At 44.8% G+C, this 21,746-nt stretch overlaps 1 protein-coding gene across 2 annotated transcripts in view; it reads right to left on the bottom strand.

Moving 5' to 3' along the window:
• PIAS3 (protein inhibitor of activated STAT 3) overlaps positions 1-21,746 on the bottom strand; it is a 324,307-nt gene that overhangs the window by 120,583 nt on the left and 181,978 nt on the right. For both annotated transcript variants that reach the window (XM_078670587.1, XM_078670585.1), the window contains exons 7-10: positions 17,509-17,614; positions 15,962-16,035; positions 4,440-4,600; positions 3,739-3,875 (exon numbers count right to left, since the gene is read on the bottom strand). In XM_078670587.1, the coding sequence (XP_078526713.1) occupies positions 3,739-3,875; positions 4,440-4,600; positions 15,962-16,035; positions 17,509-17,614 (478 nt within the window). The remainder of the gene's footprint in view (positions 1-3,738; positions 3,876-4,439; positions 4,601-15,961; positions 16,036-17,508; positions 17,615-21,746) is intronic.

Raw genomic sequence — 21,746 nt, 5'->3', positions numbered from 1 at the left:
CGACCAACCATCAAAGCGAAGGTTAAAACACAGTTTTGTTCACTCCATGCTCTATCTTTTTCAAGCGCACATCGATACTGGCCTTAAATGTCTTTCTCATGGATTTCTTGCTTTCGTACATTTCTAGAGTCTGTTATTTCGTTCTTTTGGGTGCACTGTCTCCAGACAGTGTACTGCACACATGTGGGAACGGACTGTGGCTAAGTCGTCTCATATTTTGTGGAAGTATATCTCTTAGATCACACCAAACGCCGTCCTTAGTAAGCATATAGTTATTGGACACAGTCATGAACAGCCTCCAGGCTCGAACTGACTACAGTAAACCCCCCACAACACTAGATCTTCACCCTGCATTCCACAATCTGTATTCCCTCCCCCCCTGCCACGCCCCCATCACTTCCGGTGGCTTATTTTATGGCTCCCCTATCCCGGCCGCGCAGCGGACGAGCGCAGCGGGCGCGACAGTTAAGCCCGTCTGCGCCCGTCCGCGACAGGCCGGGACCAGGGGCCACAGCCCTGCCCTTTCACTAGTATATTCCTCCGTGCAACTTCTTTCCGGCTCTGCTGATGTGCCCCTTCCCCATTCCCTCACGCAGCATCTCACTTCCCTAGGTATCTACGTCCCCTATCTTGACTGTGCCACTTCCCCGTGTGCTACTCCCTCCTTGCCCTCCCAGGATCCTATGCTTCCTACCACCATACCTTCTCACTCCCATATTGCCTCTGCCTGCCTCCTTAACACCCGTTCAGCAGGCAAACATCAACTGCAATTATTTAAACTTCTTACCTCCGATTCCCCTGATATTCTGTTTTTAACAGAAACTTGGTTCTCAGAGGCTTCACTCCCTGATATCCTGGCCCTCCTCCCCGATTCCTACTATGCCCTCCGGGCTGACCGCCCTGACGGCAGGATCGGAGGGGGTGTAGCCATGATTATTCGGGCCAGTTTCCAATTCCAGCTTCTCCCTCAATCTTCTATAGCTGGAGTGGATTTTTTGGTCGCCCGCTCCACTAACCTTCCCGCCCCTCTGACAGTTGTCCTGGTGTACCGCCCACCCTTGAGCATGCCTTTGTTTGTGGCCTCCCTGCAGGAGCTCCTTGCTACCCTAGTAGTTAACAACTCCTCGGTTCTCCTGCTGGGAGACTTCAACTATTGGCCCGGTGACCCTAGGGAGGATCTGGCGTCCAGGGATTTCACGGCCACCCTCTCGTGTCTTAACCTTCTGTCCCATGTTTCTGCTCCCACCCACAATCTTGGTCATACTTTGGACCAAGTCTGGTCATCCCAGGACATTGTTTCTCCCCCTAGCATCCTCCCTTGCACCTGGTCTGATCACTCTCTTATTTTCTTTACTATTAATCTTGGTTCCCCTCACAAACCTTCTCGCCCTAAGAACATCTTTGCACGCAGCTGGAATCGTGTGGACATCCCTTCCCTCTCCCTTTCCTTGGCTTCATCTCCTCCTGACCTCAACGGCCTTTCTCTCGATCTTCAGGCCGACGCAGTTAGCAACTGGCTATCTTCTGGGTGTGATTTAGTTGCCCCTCTGAAAATAGTCAGGTCTGTTCGCCCACATGAGGCCCATAAGTGGTTCAATTCTGATCTCAAGGCCCTCAAATTGAAACTCAGACGCTCTGAGCGTCTCTGGCGCCGCAGCTATTGCCCCGATCTTAAGGTTAAATATAAACATCTCCTTAATGATTACAAGAAAGCTATTCTTGCGTCCAAGACCAAGTATTTCTCTGAGAAGGTAGCCTTATCTGCTAATAAATCTAAAGAGATCTTTTCCTTGGTCACTAATTTGGCCACCTCTGACCGTGTCTGCCCCAAGCTCATCCCCTCCCAGGCCCTCTGTTCTTCTTTAAACGACTTCTTTATCGAGAAGATCGTTAAAATTAAATCCAATATTCCTTTCACTCCCTCCCCTCCCCTTCATTCCGTCCTTCTCGCGCCTAACTCTTCCTTCGCTTCCTTCCCGCCTATTTCCTTGGACTCTTTTTTAGCCTTACTTATCAAAGTCAAGTCAGGCTCCCCTGCCGATTGCGCCCCTGCCCGTGTGCTGAGAACTCTTTTCACCTCTTGTCCTACCACTCCTCTTTCTTTTCTCAATGCTTCCCTTTCAACTGGCTTGGTTCCCTCCTCATTTAAATCTGCGATTGTTTTTCCTATCCTTAAAAAACCTGGCCTTGATTCTTCCCTCCCTTCTAATTTCAGACCCATTTCTCTTCTTCCTTATCTTGCCAAAATTCTCGAAGCTATGTCACTTCCTGTCTTTCCTCCTATATTGAGCAGAACCATCTCCTCGCTTCCCACCAAGCTGGCTTCCGCTCGGGCCAATCGACCGAGTCAGTGGTGCTCGCAGTCCTTGATGAGCTGAAAGCCAAGGCCGACACCAACTCCCCTCAAGCTTTAGTTCTTCTGGATCTGTCCGCTGCGTTCGACACGGTCGATCATTCCATCCTCCTTGACCGTGTCAGCGCAGCGGGCATTCGGGGCCCTGCTCTTTCCTGGATTATGTCCTTTCTTCTAGGACGCTCACAAGCTGTTCACCTTTCCGGTTTCTCTGCCTCTCCCCTCCCGGTGTCATGTGGGGTTCCCCAAGGTTCCTCTCTCTCCCCTCTTCTTTTCAACCTTTATATCCGTCCCCTTATTGTTTCTCTCCTCGATCTGGGGGTCTCTGTGTACAACTACGCAGATGACCTCCAGCTCGTCTTTGATCTTTCTTCCCCCCATTCTCTATCTTTCTTTCGCTCCACTCTGGTTTTTATTTCCGGGTGGATGAGCGCCAATCATCTCAAGCTCAACCCAGATAAGACTGAGCTTGTCTTGACTGGTGGCTCATCCAGCCCTTGGTCCTCCGCTTTTTGGCCCCCTATTTTTGGTCCCCCTCCTATCCCTGTTCCGTCTGTTAAAACACTGGGCATTAAGGTCAGTTGTGACCTTTCAATGCACGGCCAGGTCAGCTCTGTAGTGTCTTCCTGCTTTCTTTCCCTTCGTTTGATTCGTAAGATCTCCCGCTTCTTTTCCCTTGATTCCCTCAAAATTATTATTTCGGCCCTCATTACCTCCCGCATTGGTTATGGAAATAGCTTGTTCGTGGGTATTCCTGCCTACGAAACCCGTCGTCTCCAAGCAATCCAAAATCAGGCTGCCCGACTTATTTTTCATTTTCCCAAAACTCATCATATCACTCCTGTCCTCAAATCTCTTCACTGGCTCCCCGTCTTACAGAGATCCCTGTTTAAACTAGGATGCCTAGTCTTTCGGGCTGTTGATCGCTCTGCTCCAGCGTTCATCAATTCCTTGGTTTCCATTCATACCCCTGCCCGTACCCTCCGTTCGTCTACCTCTGCCCTCCTCACTATTCCCCGTTTTCGCAAATCCCGCACTGGTGGAACCAGATTCTCTGTTCTTGCCCCCCGATTTTGGAATTCTCTCCCTCTTTCCATGCGCTCTATCCCTATTTTCTCACACTTCCGTAAAGCGCTCAAAACATTCTTGTTTGCCCAGGCCTACCCCTGTTAAATTCCTCGGCCCGGTCTGTTCTGTTCAGAAGAGCTCTCAGCACCAGGAAGCCGTTTGGCCACCGTGCGCTCTATAAATACTTTATTTCATTTCATTTCATTTCCATTACTAAGGAATGTGGAATGCAGAATGAAGAATACATCACCACACAGTTTAGACTTTCTGAAACGATAATGGGTGTTCAGGGATGTGTGGAAGGTTAGTGTGCTCACCCTCTATACTGCCATATGTTGAAGGCGGACAAAGTTCCTGTTTTTCCTTCTTGGGCCTCATTGGACACCAGGATCCATCTTCCATGAACTGAATCTCATCACAATCTGTGCATGAATTCAGGATCTCCATGAACAGCCTGCAAATAAAGCAAAAGGGTTTGCATTGTGTGCTTTCAACAAACTCCATACTATATAGCCCTGTGCAAACGTGCCTAATTTCACTCTAAAGATGTTTTAGACTCAGGCATGCCATGTTTGATGGGGTTTATACTAGTCAGGAAAGGAATGACTGAATCCTTAACAGGATGTCTGCATTTGTATATTATCACTCAGAACTGTAGCAAAATATACCCACAAGATGTAAAATATAAGTGCTTGTTTCTAAACAAAATCTAGATTAGGATGTATTAGCACAGTATAGCTAAAGTCTACAGAGCTAAAGACTACAAAACAAGGGTTCAACAGAGGCTCGTCACCTAGTGAGAAAAATAACATCAAGCACTTGAGACTTCACTGCAGTTTAGATATCTGCAGACACAACTGACCCTCAAATTCTTCCCTTCTCTTTTCTTCCTCTCCCAATGTCCTCATTTGCAATCCCTTTTTCTATCTCCAGGAAATCATAAAATAATGAAAGATTACTATCTCTAATTGTAGCAAAGTCTGCTTGGCGTTGGGTGCTGCTGGATTGGCGATCTTACCCGTCAATAATCAGGCCGTCATAGGGGGCTTTCTTGTCACACACAGGACACGTCCACGTGGGCTTCTTCTCGTTCATTTGCAGGTAAAGGGCAGCATCGAAACACTGCAGGTGACTGCAGGTAATTGCTCTGCAAGGAACAGTGAGACGCATCTTTCCCAGCTGTGGTTAAAGACAGGAGAAACAAGCCCAGTTACAGGTCAGTTTTCGAACAATGGGAATCATTTAACTTTACTGGTAGAGCATAGTTGTGAATGGGAGTAGAGAGGTTTTGACTGCCAGGAAGGCAAGGCAGATGAGTGGTCAGGTAATTGTGTCTGGTGAAATTCACCTACTGCACTGACATCAAAGTAAACGTGGCTGTCAATTAAAAATGGTTTGCATGTGGAGGTTTGTTTTTTTAGGTAAAAAAACAGGGGGCCCATTAGGATGGTGGGCGGATCGCCCCCGCCAGGCTGGCGGTAGCCACCGCCGGCCTGGCGGGGACGATCCCCCCGCCATCCTTGCTCTGAAAACCCCCCCGCCATATTAGGATGGCGGGGAGACCGTGGCAGATAGTAAGACTGTCCGCCGCTTTATAGGTATAATATAGGTTATAGGTATAATATGGTGGCGGTGTCTATGAGACACCGTGAGCCATATTATGATGGGCCAATTTGAATGCGGAAAGGCATGCAGAAAATCCCTGCGGGGGCCCGTTGCGGGCCCCCAGGGACTCCGGGGTGCACATGGGGGTACCTATGGTAACCCGCCGCATTTCAAAGTGCAACATGGCAGGCACCGCGCGGTGCCTGTCATGTTGTGCTTTGAAATGCACGACGTGCATTTTTACCATTACGGCGGGCGGCGCTTTCAGCACCGCCCGCCGCAATGGTAAAAATACAGGTTGCGCCCGCCACTGTGGCGGGTGCATCCTAATGCCACCATCAGGACCTCTGCCCTTATGGTGGGCGGTCCCTTTATCCGATGGGATGGCAGACGGAAAAAGTCCGTCCGTCATTCTAATGGGGGCCTAGGTTTTCAGCAACAGCAGCATTGTAAAATAAATGACTACAACGGTAACAATGAACAAGCATTCGCAAAGCTAATCAGTCTCGCCCTTTGGGACTTACTGGCTTTGCTAATGGTTTTTAGTGATGCTCTACACCCTGGGTACTAGCAAACATTTCCCCTGGGACCAAAAAGTATGGTCTGTCATGTGGCCGAGGGCTGCATTGAAGATTGCAGGGTCGACGTCAGGAGACCTATGAATATAAGATGGGTGTAAATGGAGTGAAGGATGCACATGGTGTGGAGTGTGAGACGTGGTGTTATTGTTTTAGGGTTCCATTCGAACTGCCTTCTAAATTTTGCTCTTGGTCTCTCGAAGAGACAGAGATTGACAATATTGTGCTATGCTGTATCCGAGTCACTGTCCCTTTACATACCCTGGGTTAAGCCTTCTCTGCTGGTTAGCACCATTTTTAGTGAGTCAAGTGTGCAAATGAAGTAACTTGGTTAATGAATTGAAAGTGAACAAAATCTTAGACCTGAAAATCTACATATTCCTTTACTCTCCTATTGGTAAACAATGGGCATGCTGAGAAACAGGCTCAGTTAATGTAGCAAATGCTATAAAAAAACATCTTTGTCGAAACTTGCACTTGCACTAGAAGTGTTCCTAGTAAAAGAAGAAAACTAGGTGGTTTGTCAAATTGTTGTTTGTAAGGTCCACACACACAATTCCTCTAATACTTTGGATTATATCAATGTGTATTTTTAAATTCTTGTGAAAAGTCATCTGAATGCATCACTGCACTGTTTTCAGTGGGTCCTATTAAAATCTGTTATTATGTTCTGATGAGATGAGATTTACAAACAATACGGAAACCTCCATATATGCTTAATTATTGACTACTAGCCCCTGTCAGCACTTGAGTATTAAGACTCAATATTGGAATAAAAGCGGAGACGTGCGTGCAAGATATTTGAGCACATGATGTTTAAATTACAGAATTCTGTATCCTTCTAGACCTGCGTAGAAACAAGATAGTTGAACAGATGTTTACCAAGAAGGGCAGGCGTGTGGAAGATATTTTTCAATAAACATACACCTGTGGTGCTGGAACAATTTTCAGAGTGAGTGGGTGTGCTGCCATTAAGGTTATATCATTGAAGTCATGGGGATTGTGAACAAGGCATAAGACAGAAGGAGAGAAGATTAAGGGCCATGTTTTAGGTGGACCAATATCAGGCACTCCAGCAACTAAGGTTAAAGTATAAAACATTAATTCGGAACAAAAAAAGAATGTATAAAGAAAAATTTGGGCAAATATGTTGGAGGTAATTGAAACTAGAGATGTGAGAGATTTTTGGAAATTAGTCCAAGAAAGTGTGGGTAGGAAAACAGGTTCCTTGGATTGTATGGTCCCCAAAGATGTTTAGTTTGAATCTTACCCGTGCTGCAGGCCAAGATAACCTTCCGGCAGTGATAATTAAAACGAGACCAGAATGGTGGGCGGAGCTTTTTGCAAAGATGTTCCTAGTAATCTTGGAAACGGGAATTGTACCAGAAAGTTGGAAGGGTGCAATTATAAGGCCAATACATAAAAAGGGTGATCATAAATTATCGAAACATTATAGGCTGATAAACCTCCTAGATATAGGGGGAAAAGTCTTTGCAAAAGCCATACTGAATTTATTAAAAGACTGGGCAGAGGAAAAGCAGATTCCCCCCGGAACAGGGGGGGTTTAAAGCTGGTCATTCCACAATTGATCACTGTTTTGCTCTTTGGGTCACAGCACGGAAGTCGATTGAAATACGGGGAAGCTTATTTTGTTGTTTTGTAGACTTCCGCGCAGCCTTTGATCAGGTGGATCGAGAGCTGTTGTGGGAGGCCCTAACTAGATATGGAATTCCAAATGATCTGCTACGTCTGATCCAAATGCTCCACACTAAAAACTGGGCCCAGATAATTTTAGATATAGATGGTAGCCTATCTGGGAAAATAGAAATTGGAAATGGGCTGCGGCAGGGATGTGTATTGGCTCCCCTGCTGTTTTTCTTGTTCTTAGCAGACTTGCCATTGACCTTGGGGAATGCCATTGGGGCAAGCCCGAAACGAAATGGCAAGCAGATTGCATGTTTATTTACGCCGACGATCTGGTGATTATGGACCAGACCGAGGTTGGCCTGCAAAGGAAACTGAATTTATTTAAGGACTATTGCTCCAGGAAAAAACTTGTGATTAACATGGATAAGACAAAAACCTTGAGCTTTGGCCGGAGGAAAACTGGGTTCTCATGGTGGATAGGGACAGAGAAAGTGGAATCGGTTACTGAGTACAGATACTTGAGGCTATGGTTCGAGAAAAGTTTGAAATAGAACACTCACCTAGAGGCGTCAAAACTAAGAACCTCGGCATCGATCAGCGGCCTGAAATTGTTTAATAAAGGCTATGGAGCAATGTCCGCTAGACCAGTGCTAAAAGCATATTCGGCTATCGTACCCCCGCAATTTTTGTATGGCGCGGAACTGTTATATTTAAGCGGCAAGGAAAACTGGGATGTTGAGGAAGGTAAAAACTTAGTTATTTACACTTCCCTTGTCAGCAATGGTCCAGGCTAAGACTGGAACTAGGATTGACCTCATGGGGTATTCTAGCCGGTATGGCCCTACTTCGCTTCTGGCAACGTCTAGAAGTAGGGGTAAACACCAAAATATCTCAATGGTGTAAAAACGAAATACAGAATAGCGAACTAAAATGGGCAAGAGAGACTAGGGCAAAAATGACAAAGCCATGTAATAAGTTGGAGGTTAATGTGTGCCCCACTATCTCTGTGTTTAATACTGATAAGAAGACACTTAGGTTGTTGGGGAAGGAAATATCTTATGCACAGGACCTAAATAATCTTGCAAATAAAACTTCAGTTCGCTTTATGACTGCTGCATGGAAAAATGATCTATGCTTCCCCTACATTGATAGGCTACTGGATTGGGTAAACCCTTGTTATATAAACAAATTGGTAAAGTGTGCAATGATTGATAAGACGGAAAGATGCACTTGTTCCTTGGGCTCCCAATGTGATTTGTTACATATTTTATTTGATTGCCTGAAGTTCCTGGACTCAAGTATTATGTTCTTAAAACCAATATTTAAGAAATATGAGATTAAAACAAGGACCCAAGCTGTGACCCTGATGACTGAAATGAATCATCTAGATAATGCCGTGGCTATGGGGAAATGTATGCAAAGAGTGAAGACATTTTTTTTATACTTTTTAATGAGTTTTATAAAATAGTTTACCCACAATTTAGGTAACAGTGGGTTTTTAGATTGAACATGTTTTTAGGATGTATATATGTGTGTTAATGAAATGTTCTTTTAGATGAATTTTTACTAAGATATGTATTGTTTGTGGACCAAAGGTTCGAATAAACGTGAAATAAACTTGAATTTTAACTTGAACAAGGCATATGTCGCACAAAAACAAATGTAGCAAACTTATTTAGGCGGTGAGTATCTGGTTGTACATTTTGAATAACACTGTTTCAAATATATTACTAAAGCATGGTGTGAAAGTGCACGACCATTTATAGACAACACATTTTCCAGTTATATAACCAATAAATTTGCACAGACATACAGTTTTCATGATAAAACTATACAGCACACAAACAATGTGGATAAATCAGCATACCAAATGTATTAATAGTATTAAAATATTTAGAGTGGAGTGGCATTGTGTGGAGAGGCATTGTCTGCAGTTACATTATGTGGAGTGACATTGTGGAGGCTTGAGTTTGCATTGTGGGTGTGGAATGGAATGGCACTGAGTGGAGTGGGAATGTGCTGCATGCAGTGGAGTGGCGTGGAGAGAGGCGTTGTGTGGACTTGGGTGATATTGAAAGGTGTGGAGCAGCATTGCGTGGAGTTGAGTGGGGGAGAGCTGACTGGCATTGATAGATGTGGAGAGGCATTGTGTGACACTGGAGTGGATTGACGGTGTGGTATGGAATGGACTTTAGTGTGTGGAGTACACTAGCACTATGTAGAATGAAGTGGCTTGGAGTTGCACTGAGTGAAGTGGTAATGACTGGAGTTCCATTGTGTGGCATGGAGTGTCACTGTGTGGGGTGGAGTGTCATTGTGTGGCATAGAGGGATATTGTCTGGCGTGGAGTGGCATTGTGAGGCGTTGAATTGTGTGGAGAGTAGTGGCATTGCCTGGAGTGGATTAAAGTGGCATTGTATTGCCGTGGAATGACATTGTGCGGAATGGAGTGGCATTGAGTGGAGTGGCATTGGATGGAGTGGACTGTCATGGAGTGGTGTGGAGTGTAGTGGCATTGTGTGGAGAGGAGTGGTATTTGATGGCGTTGAGTGGGGTGGCATTGTGTGGTATGCAAAGTTTCGCCAGTTGACACTATTGCCCTTAAACACTCTAAATTCTCATCAGAGGTAGTGAGTACTATATAGTATTATAAAACAATACAATATGTTATTAATTATCTCAACCTACGATCTATGTAAGCGTCCAATGTGGGGAACAAGAAAGGGGGGGGGGTGCTTGGAAGAGACCATGCTGGAAAGTGACGTCGGACATTTGGGGTCTTTCTTGGCATATATTGTAGAGTGGTAATCTGCATGCATACATTGATTGGGAGATTTTTTTCCCCTAATGTTTTGGGGGGAGGGGGAGGGAACACCACTTACCCCGTGTAACTACCTTTAGTTATTTGAAGGGGCGACAGGCACTCTGCAAGTTTTTGTAATGGGCAGTTCTCAGCCCAGAGTGCAGGGAAGCAGGGAGGGGGGCAGTTGGGAGGGTATGTTTCAGTTGTCTGTAATTGTTTTTTTTACACTGTAAGGTTACAGTGATAATGCAGAATGAATACAAAGAGCAAGCGTGGGAAACACACACGGTCCTAGATGGGCACTCCGTGGAATATAGGGATTAGAGTCCTCAGCTGGAACGTTAACGGGCTTGGCGACAGGATCAAGCGTGGTATGGTGCATCAATATCTCAAAAACGGCAAGCCCCAGATATTATCCCGTTGCAAGAAACTCATTTGATTGGTAACACATGCCAAGCGATGAATAGAGGGGGAGACAAATTGGTGGCACACGATGGCTTTACAACAAGTTACAGAGGTGTGGGCATATTGGTCAGGAAATCGTTCCCTTTCACAGCGCTGTCTGCATGGACCGATAGCAGGGGTAGATATGTGGGAATATCAGGGCAATAGGAGGGTCGTACTATCACGTACATCTCTGTATATGTCCCTCCTGGCCTTCAGAGTGAGACTTATAAATATTTAGGTGTGGTGCTGCAGACACTCCCACCGGGTCTCCTAATTGTCCTAATTGTAGGGGGAATTTTAATTCAGTGGTGTCCTGGGAGCTAGATCACCATCCCCCGCGGGACATCAGGCCAGCGCAGCAGTGGCTCTCCAACTTTCTTGAAGCAGTGGTGCTCGTAGATGTATGGAGGATAAATAACCCTGATAGAGTACAGTATACTTCCGATCCGGGGTCCATCAGTCTATCCTGTATAGATTATATATTGGTCCCAGCGGCACAGGCTTTTGAAGTCTGTGAGGTTCGCCATCTGGGCAGTGGCATCTCCGACCACTCTCCTGTCTAGATGAGACTGGTCTTGTGGCATATTAGTGCAGGGAGAATTGCTCCCATTAACCCTTGAAATTACCGTGACCCTAACATCCATAAGAAATTAAACCACACCACAGATCATTATTTCCAGGAAAATGAGGGATCGGTGGAATCAGCTCAGACACTATGGGAAGCCTATAAATCAGTGGTTCATGGGAAGCATTATCCCTCATTGTGGGTAAGATAAAGAGAGAAACAGAGGGACCTGGAGGCGGTGGAAGACGCAGTGCTAAGCTGGAGGAATAACTGGAGCACAAAGTGTCCCTGGAAACAATACACTTATTTAGCTTAAAACAGGACGAATACAGAAGTGTAGCGACAGATAGGGCCAAGACACAGGGGAGGGAACTGCAGAGTAGACTTTATGAGCATGGGGACAAAGCCGGGAAATTGATTGCATGGTTGGATAGGAAGGAGTGGGCTTCACGACTGGTACCTGAACTTAACGAAGTAAATGGTGACCCTATCACAGATCCCCAGCGTATAGCAGACCGGTTTGCGGAGCACTATCAGAGTTTACAGAACTGAGGACCAATACACAGAGGGAGACAATGTCGCCCTGCTGCAAGATATTGTGCTCCCAACCCTGGCTGACAAGAACCGTGAGTACCTGGAGTCCGCCTTCTCGATCGAAGAGGTGGCCCAGTCAATACAAGCGCTTAAGTCAGGTAAAGCTTCCGGCCCTAATGGTATCCCGATCGAACTGTACAAGCTGCGACCAGACAAGATAGCTCCCTACCTGCATTCAATGCTAATGGAGAGTAGAGACAAAGGGGCTCTTCCCATAGACCAGAGGACCGCTAATATTGTGGTTATCCATAAAGAGAGCAAACCGAAAACTCTTTGCACATCCTATAGACCAATATCGCTTCTTAATGCTGAACCTAACATCCTAGCTAAAATGCTCGCAATACAGCTGGTCAAAGTAATTGATATCCTAGTGCATCCCAACCAATCCGGTTTCATGTCTCACCGCAATACCGCCCTAAACTTGCGTCGGCTCCACGGAGTGTTGGGTAGAGTGCCTACTATCTTGGAACCCGCAGTCCTGGTGTCCCTCGACGCTACCATGGCGTTTGACATGGTGCAGTGGCCTTATCTCTTTGCAGTTATGAACAAGTTGGGTTTCGGATCCCAGTTGGTAAACTGGGTCCGGCTGTTATATACTATGCCTATGGACCAAGTCGCAGTGAATAATCGCAAATCAGGAATATTTCAGCTCGGCCGTGGAACGCGCCAAGGGTGTCCGCCATCGCCACTCCTCTTTGCTCTGGCCTTGGAGCCGCTGGCGGCAGGGATTCGCAAAGATCCAACGATTCACGGTATACACTGGGCCCCAGACTGGGAGGATAGAATATTACTATATGCAGATGACGTGCTGCTGTACTTGACCTCTCCGAAGGTCTCTTTGATATGCTTATTTGACATCCTTGCTATCTTCGAGAGGTATTCTGGATTAACTATAAATTACACTAAGTCTGTGATATACGTCTTACACGGCGAATCGCTAGCCCTCCCGAAAGACTGCCCGATTCAAATTGCCATTGATGGCTTTCGGTACCTTGGCATCTTCATTACATTGAATGCAACGCTCCGATTCACGCATAATCTTCTGCCACCTATCCAGAGATTAAAGAGTGATATTAGTCATTAGGAAGCCTTGCCTCTTTCCTTACTTGGTAAAGCCGTTCTTTATAAAATGATGGCTCTACCATGCTTTCTCTACGCCCTCCAGAACGCAATGGACCCAGTCCCCAAATCATACTTTAAAGAGATAGAAACCCTACAAAGAACTCTTCTATGGGACGGGAAGCCTCGGATAGCACTAACAAAACTCACCCTCAACTGGTATGATGGCGGCATCAGTCTTCTTGATATTAAGAAATATTACTGGGCAGCGCACCTGGCGGCAATCAACCAGGGGACGTATGGTCGCCCTGATGACCAGGGATATGCTATGGCTAGATGGCTCCTCCCGGGTGGGGACTTTGGTAGAGTACTATACTCCAAACCCCGTAGGTACCCCCTTACAGGCCAGACCACGCACTCAATTCAAGTTTGGCATGACGTGACCAAACACTTGGGGTGGGACCGCAGGCTCACATTGGCTACTCCCCTTTGGAATTCCCAAAAGCTGGGAAGCCTCTGGAGAACAAAAGGGTTTGATAAGTGGGATCTTACTGGTATCTCCCAGATTAAGGACCTCTGGGACAAAGGCACTATTCCCTCTTTTGCCGCTCTCCAACAGCAGTACAAACTGGCCGGCACTGAGTACTATAGATATTTGCAGATCCGACACGCACTCGAGACAGACCTTGTTAGTGGATCCTCCCCTCCTGACTTAACTCCCCTCGAGGATAGGATACTGGAAGGCCATCTTCCCGAGAGGACTATTTCACTGATTGACAAAAAACTGATAAAAAACATGGAAGACCCCCCCCCCCCCCACACACACTCCAGTCCCTTAAGGACAAATGTGTTAAAGACGGCATTGAATTAGATGAAGAAGACTGGCAAACAGCGGTCTTTTCCCCGAGGGAAGTGGCAATCATAGCGTGCCATACACCACACACTCCAGAAAGTGCTCACAGCCGACTTGCAGACTGAAGCTCGCAGATGCCTTCTAAACATTTAGGAGCCGAAGGACCTCACCCTTCAAACTAAGCAGTGGGTGAGCCTGGTGCTGATGGTGGCTAACAGAAATATAGCACAACATTGGGGAGCTCACCAACCGCCACGGCTTGACAAATGGAAGGAGGATCTGGACTGGTGTATGTTCCGGGAAAAGTCAGTATATGTGGCCAGAGGGTGTCTCAGGAAGTGGGGTAAACTATGGGGGCCGTGGAACTTGTATAGAGGAAATATTTGTATCCCACCATCAACATTAATCGATGATGTGACTATCGAAAGCCCCTGTTATATATTGCATGATTGCGTTTGATTTACTGTAGCCCATATCTCTTGCTCATGATATAAATGATATGTATTGCTGATTGGCTATAATAAAAAGAATTTAAAGAAAAAGAAAGGGGGGGGTGAGGGTAAGGCTATATAAATGCATTACAATATACTACTGATTCTCTCCACCTACAATCTATGTAAACATCTAGTGCTGGGAAGAACGAAGGGGGGAGTGGGAAGGGGAGAAGCAACACGGACAGAATAAAGAAAGTAGTATCTGAATCACAGCTAGCAGTTTACTGACAGTGGAGGGACACTGATCAAACTAAATCAATTGCTACTTGGTATATGCTCCAAACGAAATAACAGGAAGAGGTATTAGCATGCACAGCCAATTAGAAGGCAGCAAATAACAGGGACAATGAAGCCAATGAATGGTAAGCAATTGGCTGGCTCCAAAAAAAAAAAAAAGAGTTCACTGGAAGCAAGCACTCATGGAAGACCACAAGGAGCCAGTCAGAGAGGTGGAAAACAGGTTATGCTCCACATGAGCAAAAAAAGACATGCTGAATGGCCTAAAATAAAGCCAGAGAATAGAAAGCAAGCAAATGTGAGCTACACAAAATCAGTGGTAACCAATGGGCAGAATGCATTCCGAGGTAAGCTAGCTTTCAGTGTCCCCAATATGACTTTGCAACATTACAGCTGTTTTGCCTAGTAGGCTTTGACCTAAAAAGCAAGAGGCCAAGTGCAGGAGTTAAGAAAAGCCAATATGGCTGTGGAAACAAACACATCACAGATAGAGTAAGCCCCACAAGAAAGCACTCTTGTGTATTGGGATCACAAAACAGTGGTAAGGTTATTCTTACAAAACTACATTTGTTCAGGTAGAATTGTATTAATTGCATGGATAATGGTGGGCATAGACTGTACATAACATAAACCCAAAGCAATTAATTTAATTAAACATTTAGTGTCAGCAAAATGAAAATATGGCAGGACACGCATTCAAGTAGAACTACAGTTATGTATGTAATCAAATCAAATAAACCAAGGTATTTTATCTTATGGGATTAAAGCGCTGCCATGCTGACTGAAAACAATACCCTCCACAGCAGGACTCTCCATTTCAAGTTAGGGGAATAAACAGATTACATTTGTTGGAGCCCTCAGATACGGGGCCCACAAAAAAGTTTTTATCAGAATATGTATTGAGGCATTTCTAAAATGTGATAATTTGTCAATTCTAAATGTTAAGGTTTACTGCAAACATAATGCTATCATAGATACGAGGGCTTATGAATTATCCAAGGTCAGAATTTGATACTACCTAGCAAATCACAGATTTGAATATCAAGCGCACAGGAGAAAAAACGGGCCTTTCGTCTTTCAGAAGTCGATAAACTGTGCACCAGTGAACTGAGGTAGAGTCACATTTAAATGCACAGAAAGGTGTCCACATCTTACGTGCATTTCCAGCATCTTTTTTACTTTGCTGAATTGCTGGAAAGGCATGTAAGACAGGTGCTGCAAGGGGAGCTCCCAGATTCCTTCAGGCACTCTAGTGATCTGAGCTGCTGCCACTCAACCCTCATCACAGAAGACAGACTGGTCAGCACCACATTTCAGGTGATAAGACTAGTCATGCTAAAGTGGGGGGCTCCTGCTGAAGAAGATTTAAGTTAAGAAAGAGTAGATGGGATTCAAGCAAGGAAGGAACACATGGGGGTGCAAGGAGAGTGTTGTTATCAAGTGAGGGGTGAATAAGAGAAGAGCAGGGTGAGCTAAGTGAGAGAAGAAGGGGACCGGAGAAGAGGTAGGACTGCATGGAACGAGGAAAGACAGAGGGCTGACTTTGGCTGCATACCCTACAGCACAGCGAAGGGCCATCTTAACCGCTCTGCTGGTGGTTACAGCACCTACAAGCTGCAATCTACTACAATCTATTTTAAGAAATCAGCATTTCTCACCGGACACATAAGAGAAACTCGTAAACTTGTTGTTGCAATCTCGCTGTCAGGATCAGCTGTAAGCTTCTCTTTGACTAAAACAAATAAACAACAAAAAAGCCATCATTATAATTCTTGTTAGTGCACACAGCTGCAGATCTACGACTGGGTCTTGAGTTTCACATGAGAGCATTTTTTACTGGGTGGTGGTGGGGCCAAGTCAGAAGCTGAAGAGTTAGCAGTGCGTTGCTTTTTACTGCTATGCTTTTTTTATTTTTCAATACAGAATGTTTTTTTAAATCCTGTATTTCTGAAGGGCAGAGGTTGCCGAAAGTTTTGAAAGTCTGGGTTGAAGGGACGAATAGAAGGAACGGATACAATGTTCAATGTTTGGTCAGTTTATCATGGCTGATGGTCATCCGTTTTGCTTTCAGAGATTTACTGGATTTTTCAAAGACAGTTTCAAAGATGGTCACCATAAAGGTGTAATTGTATTGAGAGGAGGGAGTTCCCTTTAAATGTGAGAAATGTCCACCACCCCACAAATCTTTGTGCTTCGACAGGTGTATGAAAAGTAGTTTGGAGTAGCCAACGTATCATTAGTTTGGATAGCAACCTCTTTTAATAAAAGTCCTTGGAATTTTGTCATAAATGTAACATGCTCTTAGGTCAGTTCTTTAGCAGAGAATCGATCTGTGCACACCTGGCAAAGAGGCATGAACAAGAAACTCCTAAAGGAATGATTTGAAATACATTTTGTTTACCACTTTTAAGATTGATCATCTAGGGTCCAATCACACTTAATCAATTGACAAATATCCTTTATGTAGTTATGAATAGCAATATTGCATAGTGTGGTATTTAAGACACCTCACTGTTTGAGTTGGACAATATGTCTATGCAGACATGCGTTCGGCTCTGTTCTAGACCTTGATAGGGCTTTGATGTGCGCCTTTAAGGAAGAAGACTGGGGCAAGCCAGGTGCAGTTGGGAAAGAAGCAAACATGACACTTGGACAAGGATTGGGAGGAATTTGCTAGGTGCTGCCCCTATGGCAGAATAGTTTCCAGTGAAGCACATATGTTTATTGGTAGAAAGGGTCCTGGAAAGTGTATAAGGCTTGAAGAACTATACAGCTGAACTTTACAACAGAGTTGTAAAGAATGCCTTCACAAGACTGAGAATGAAATACATTTTGGTTAAGAGCTTCGTCTCGTTATAAACAATGTTCTGCACACAGGCAGAGGGTGTTTATGGATTCTAATGAAGATCCCTTAATAGACAACTACTTGCGTTGTGCTACTTACCGTTGAGAATGTAACACAAGATTATAAAAGGCAATACCCAAGTGAAATTCTAGAAAACAACAATTTAATCAGCAGATGGTCAGGTTAATGACACTAGGAAAGACACAACATTGGCACATCTTAAAGCACTTTACTGTTACCTTTGTTACAGAGAAGGGAAACATAGGAAAGAGTTAGTATTTTCAACGAGGAATCTGATAAAGCTATGCTAAATTACTTCTATTCAATCACAATAAAAGCCTAAAAAGGATATGTACTCACTTAGGGCCCGGGAGTGGTCAGGATTTCGGATTCCCTTGGACCTTAACTTCTGTAGAAGAGTGACTGATGTGAGCTGTTTCACAAGGTACACGGAGAGAGAGTAGTTCTGTGGAAAACAAAGAACGAAGAAAAAAAATATTGCCTCTAAGTGGAATCTGTGCTATTTTAACAAAAGTGAATGTATTCACTGCACAGCATTTTGTGAACACCTTTTTCAACTTCATATTAAGTGATGTGAAAGTAGAAGCATATCATAGAATGCATCTATTATAGTTACATTTTGTCAAGCATTTGAAGTTGCATTTCAAGACTTTTAAAGAATATATAGTAAAGAGAAGCTTAAAAGTCTACCTTTTCACCACTGGACAAAGTCTGTACAACAGTGATGCCAATCAATGGTAGTAATACCTAAATGCCTTCTATTACTACCAAAACATTCAATAAGGCAGATGTTTGAAGCGATACTATGTTTCTGGCAAACTGTTTTGTTTCCTTGCTAGTAAAAACTAAAAATAACTCTTTGGCCCAGCTTGTAGATTACAATTATAATTACATGAAGTCAAAACACAGCACATAAAAAGTATCTTGAGCTAGATCCAAGTAAATACTGTATAGAGCTGGGACTACATCCTGAAAGAATTATTAGGATGACGTCGACAATGTCAATTATGTTCTTTTGATAAAGAAAAGTCAGAACATTTATTACGATGTAAAACTTTTTTACCGTTGATTAATTCTTTGGTACTATATGGATTTGGAATTAACTGGCAAGTTAAAATGTACAAAATATTAATTAAGTCATTTTCAATATTAAGAAATCGGATTAAAATTTGGGGTGGGAGACTACCCATCTCATTAAATAATCACAACCCTTGTCAGGGTGAACCTTCAAACTCACTAAATTAACCTGAGCTTAATCCCCTGGTACATATGAGACAGAGCAGACAGGCTTAACTGAGGGTAATGTGTGAAGTATTTGTAAAGTACCAAAACAATAATTAAGTCAAAAGAGCACAACAATAGAAATCCCAAACGAATTAGAAAATCAGAGTAAAATGTAATGCACAAATTGAAAAAAATCTATTAAGAGGAACCGGATATACAAATGTTTACAGTGTGAAGTAAGAATAGCGCTGAATACACTAGGCACCAATGATAGTCTATGGCTGAGGTACACCAGGATCTAGACGCAATTTCAGGCTGACAATCGTGGGGCGGTCAGATACACCAACTTGGTCAAAGATTTTACCTTCCGACTTAGGGCCCAAATTATGGATGGCTGGTATGTATACTCTGCCGCAACAGTAAAATAGTTAAGCCTCCGCCAGGACAATAGACTCCTGTAGCAATGGGAGCATTACTTTTTCTGCTAAAAAAAAAGATTTTCTTTATGAAAAGAAAGAAAAAATATGGTTTGCTACAAGGCTGCATCCTTGCGACCCTGCCCTGTAGCAAAGAGCAAAATGCATTGACAGAAACTGCTGTGACAGCGGTTCCTCCCAATGCCTTTATAAATGACCACCTGCTTGGCGATCTTTTATAAATGTGGTGGGTGATCTGTCAGTCATGGGGACAGAGTAATTTACTCTGTTCTCATGGCGGACCAGCGGGCCACCTGCCGTTATAAAAATCGGGCCCCTAGTCTATTAAACTCTAATCCACCACAGGATTACACTTCTAAGGCCGCCCACAGGACCACATTGGAGTTACTTAGATTCTCACAGGGTGTCAGGCAGAGACCAACAGCATGGCTTGTCCTGGTACAGGTGCCACTAGTCAGCTGGGTACTTCCAGGAAAAGCTCTCTTGCAGCATGGTGTATCCCTGTAGCCACATTTGTGGTCAGCCAACTGACCCTTGGAGACCACTTCTTTCTTCTGTGTACAAGAGTTGGTCCAGTACTCCTGGGCTCCTCCAAGGTCACAAATTGGAGGTCCACTCCTCTTCTGATCTTCAGCAGGACCAGAAAGTGTTGTGAGGAGAGACCCGGAGGATGGCCCAGTTAGCTAGTGTGTGCCTAGTGACTCCTGGCCACTCCGTAACCAATGGGGTAAAGGTTTCCAGGGGCCAACCCTACCCAATTTTTCAGTAGTTCCTGTTTGCCACTGCACACATGTCCAATATGCTATTTGTCACAGCATTTTCAGCAACACTAAACCTGGGCTCTGAGGACCTGTCTGGAGTAAACTATGGTATTTTTTGTGCCCTCCCACATCTAACACTAAATTCCAGTTTGAAACAGGTACTGTGCCCCCAACAGAGACAGGTGTCTTCTAGGACACAAGCAGGGTCCTTCAGCAACCAAGCACGTAATCTACAAGTACTGTTTTGGTATTCTGTTCTCTCCCTTTCAAGTGAACCCCAAGTGTTACATTTGGGTAAACAGATTTGTCAAGCAGGATTTGACAGTGTGGTGTCACAGGATGATACAGATACAGTATTAGCATTTTTATTTGCATTAGGACATGTAGGCAAGCAATAGTGAAATATTGTAAGGTCATGTCATTATTGTAGGGACATGGTATTATTAATTTTCAATGTCACACTTTAAAATACCATGAACCCAATCATGTTGGGTACAAGGCCTAGAAAGTGATGAATTAAGCGCCACAAAACAGCAAAGAACTCTTTAACATTGTCCAAGAATTCTCCAACCCCTCAGATGCAACAAACATTACCCTGGTACAGGAACTTTTGGACAACCTTCCAAGCTTCTTCCACAACAAGATTGCCAACATCCACAGAAACTTCCAGAACAAAAAAATCCAGCCAAAGTCAACAGACTTCTTCAAGCAACACAACGACCTCGCTACCACCACCGACATTCCACTAACCGAATGGAACCAGCTCGCCCCACAGGACTCCATCATAAAGTCGGTTCACTCAATGGCCTAAACCGACACATGCCCTCTTCACATCTTCAACCTAAGCCAAGCCAGAATCAGTCACATACTCATCCCTTTGTTCAACACCACAATTGCCACAGCCACTTCCCTGAGGACTGGAAACACACAGACCCATTGAAATCATTGGCAGACCCCTGCAAACTCAACAACTACAGATCGATCTCCCTGCTCCTGTTCCCGGCCAAAATATTAGAAAAAGCCATCAACCAACAACTCTTCTCACACCCCAAACCGAACCTCCTACTTAATTCCTTCCAATCCAGATTTTGCAGCAACCACAGCACTGAGACAGGCTTCATTACACCTACCAACAACATCCGAGCCCTACTCGGCCGAGGAGAGACTGAGGCTCTGATCCTCCTAGACCTCTCAGAAGCCTTTGATATGGTCTCACACCACACACTCATCACAAGGCTGCACAACATAGGCATCCAAGGGCCCGCTCTCTAATAGATTGTCTCTTTCCTCACCGGAAGAATGCAAAAAGTCCGCCTTCACCTCCGAACCCAAGAAATTCATCTGTGGAGGGCTCCAAGGGTCCTCACTCAGGCCCACCTTCTTCAACACTTATATGACACCTCTGGCCAGCATTGCTAAAACCCACAGACTCAACATCATATCCTATGCAGACGGCACACAACTCATGCTCTCTCTCCGAAGATACCACTAACATCAAGATCACTTTCCACAGCTGCATGAAAGACATCGCCAACAGGATGATGAACAATTGCCTGAAACTCAACACGAACAAGACAGAGGTAATGATTTTCTGAAACATAAGCGCCTCTTGGGACACATCCTGCACGCCCTCAGATCTACTCCTATCTCCATAAACCACACTAGGAACCTAGGCATCATACTGGACAAGAAGCTAACCACGACGATTCGGGTCGAATCCGTCTCCCATTCCTACTTCTTCATCCTCTGCATGCTTCGTAAGATATTCACACTGATAACCCAAAGCTCTAAACGCACCATCACCCAGAACCTCATCTCCAGCCAACTGGACTACAGCAATTCTCTCTACGAAGGAGCGCAGCTCACCTCCGACGACTACAAACCATACAGAACGCCGCAGTTTAACTCATCATGGATCTCCCTAGACGAACCCACATCACCGCCTACCTCAAAGAACACCACTGGCTCCCTGTACAGAAGAGATGCCAGTTCAGGCTCCTGACCCATGCATACAAGGCCCTATACAACTGCTTGACCTGCTTATTGAACCACCACCTGAACTTCCATTAGCCCACTAGACACCTCCGCTCCACGTCCCTTTCTCCATCCCTCACCCCTGCATCCGATGTAACAGATGTGGAGGTCATTCCCTCTT

This window comes from Lissotriton helveticus, chromosome 12 (genome assembly GCF_964261635.1).
Source record: "Lissotriton helveticus chromosome 12, aLisHel1.1, whole genome shotgun sequence".
In the NCBI taxonomy this organism is placed as follows: domain Eukaryota; kingdom Metazoa; phylum Chordata; class Amphibia; order Caudata; family Salamandridae; genus Lissotriton; species Lissotriton helveticus.
Note: the sequence above shows the minus strand (reverse complement) of the source record. Positions and strands in the feature narration are given on the sequence as shown.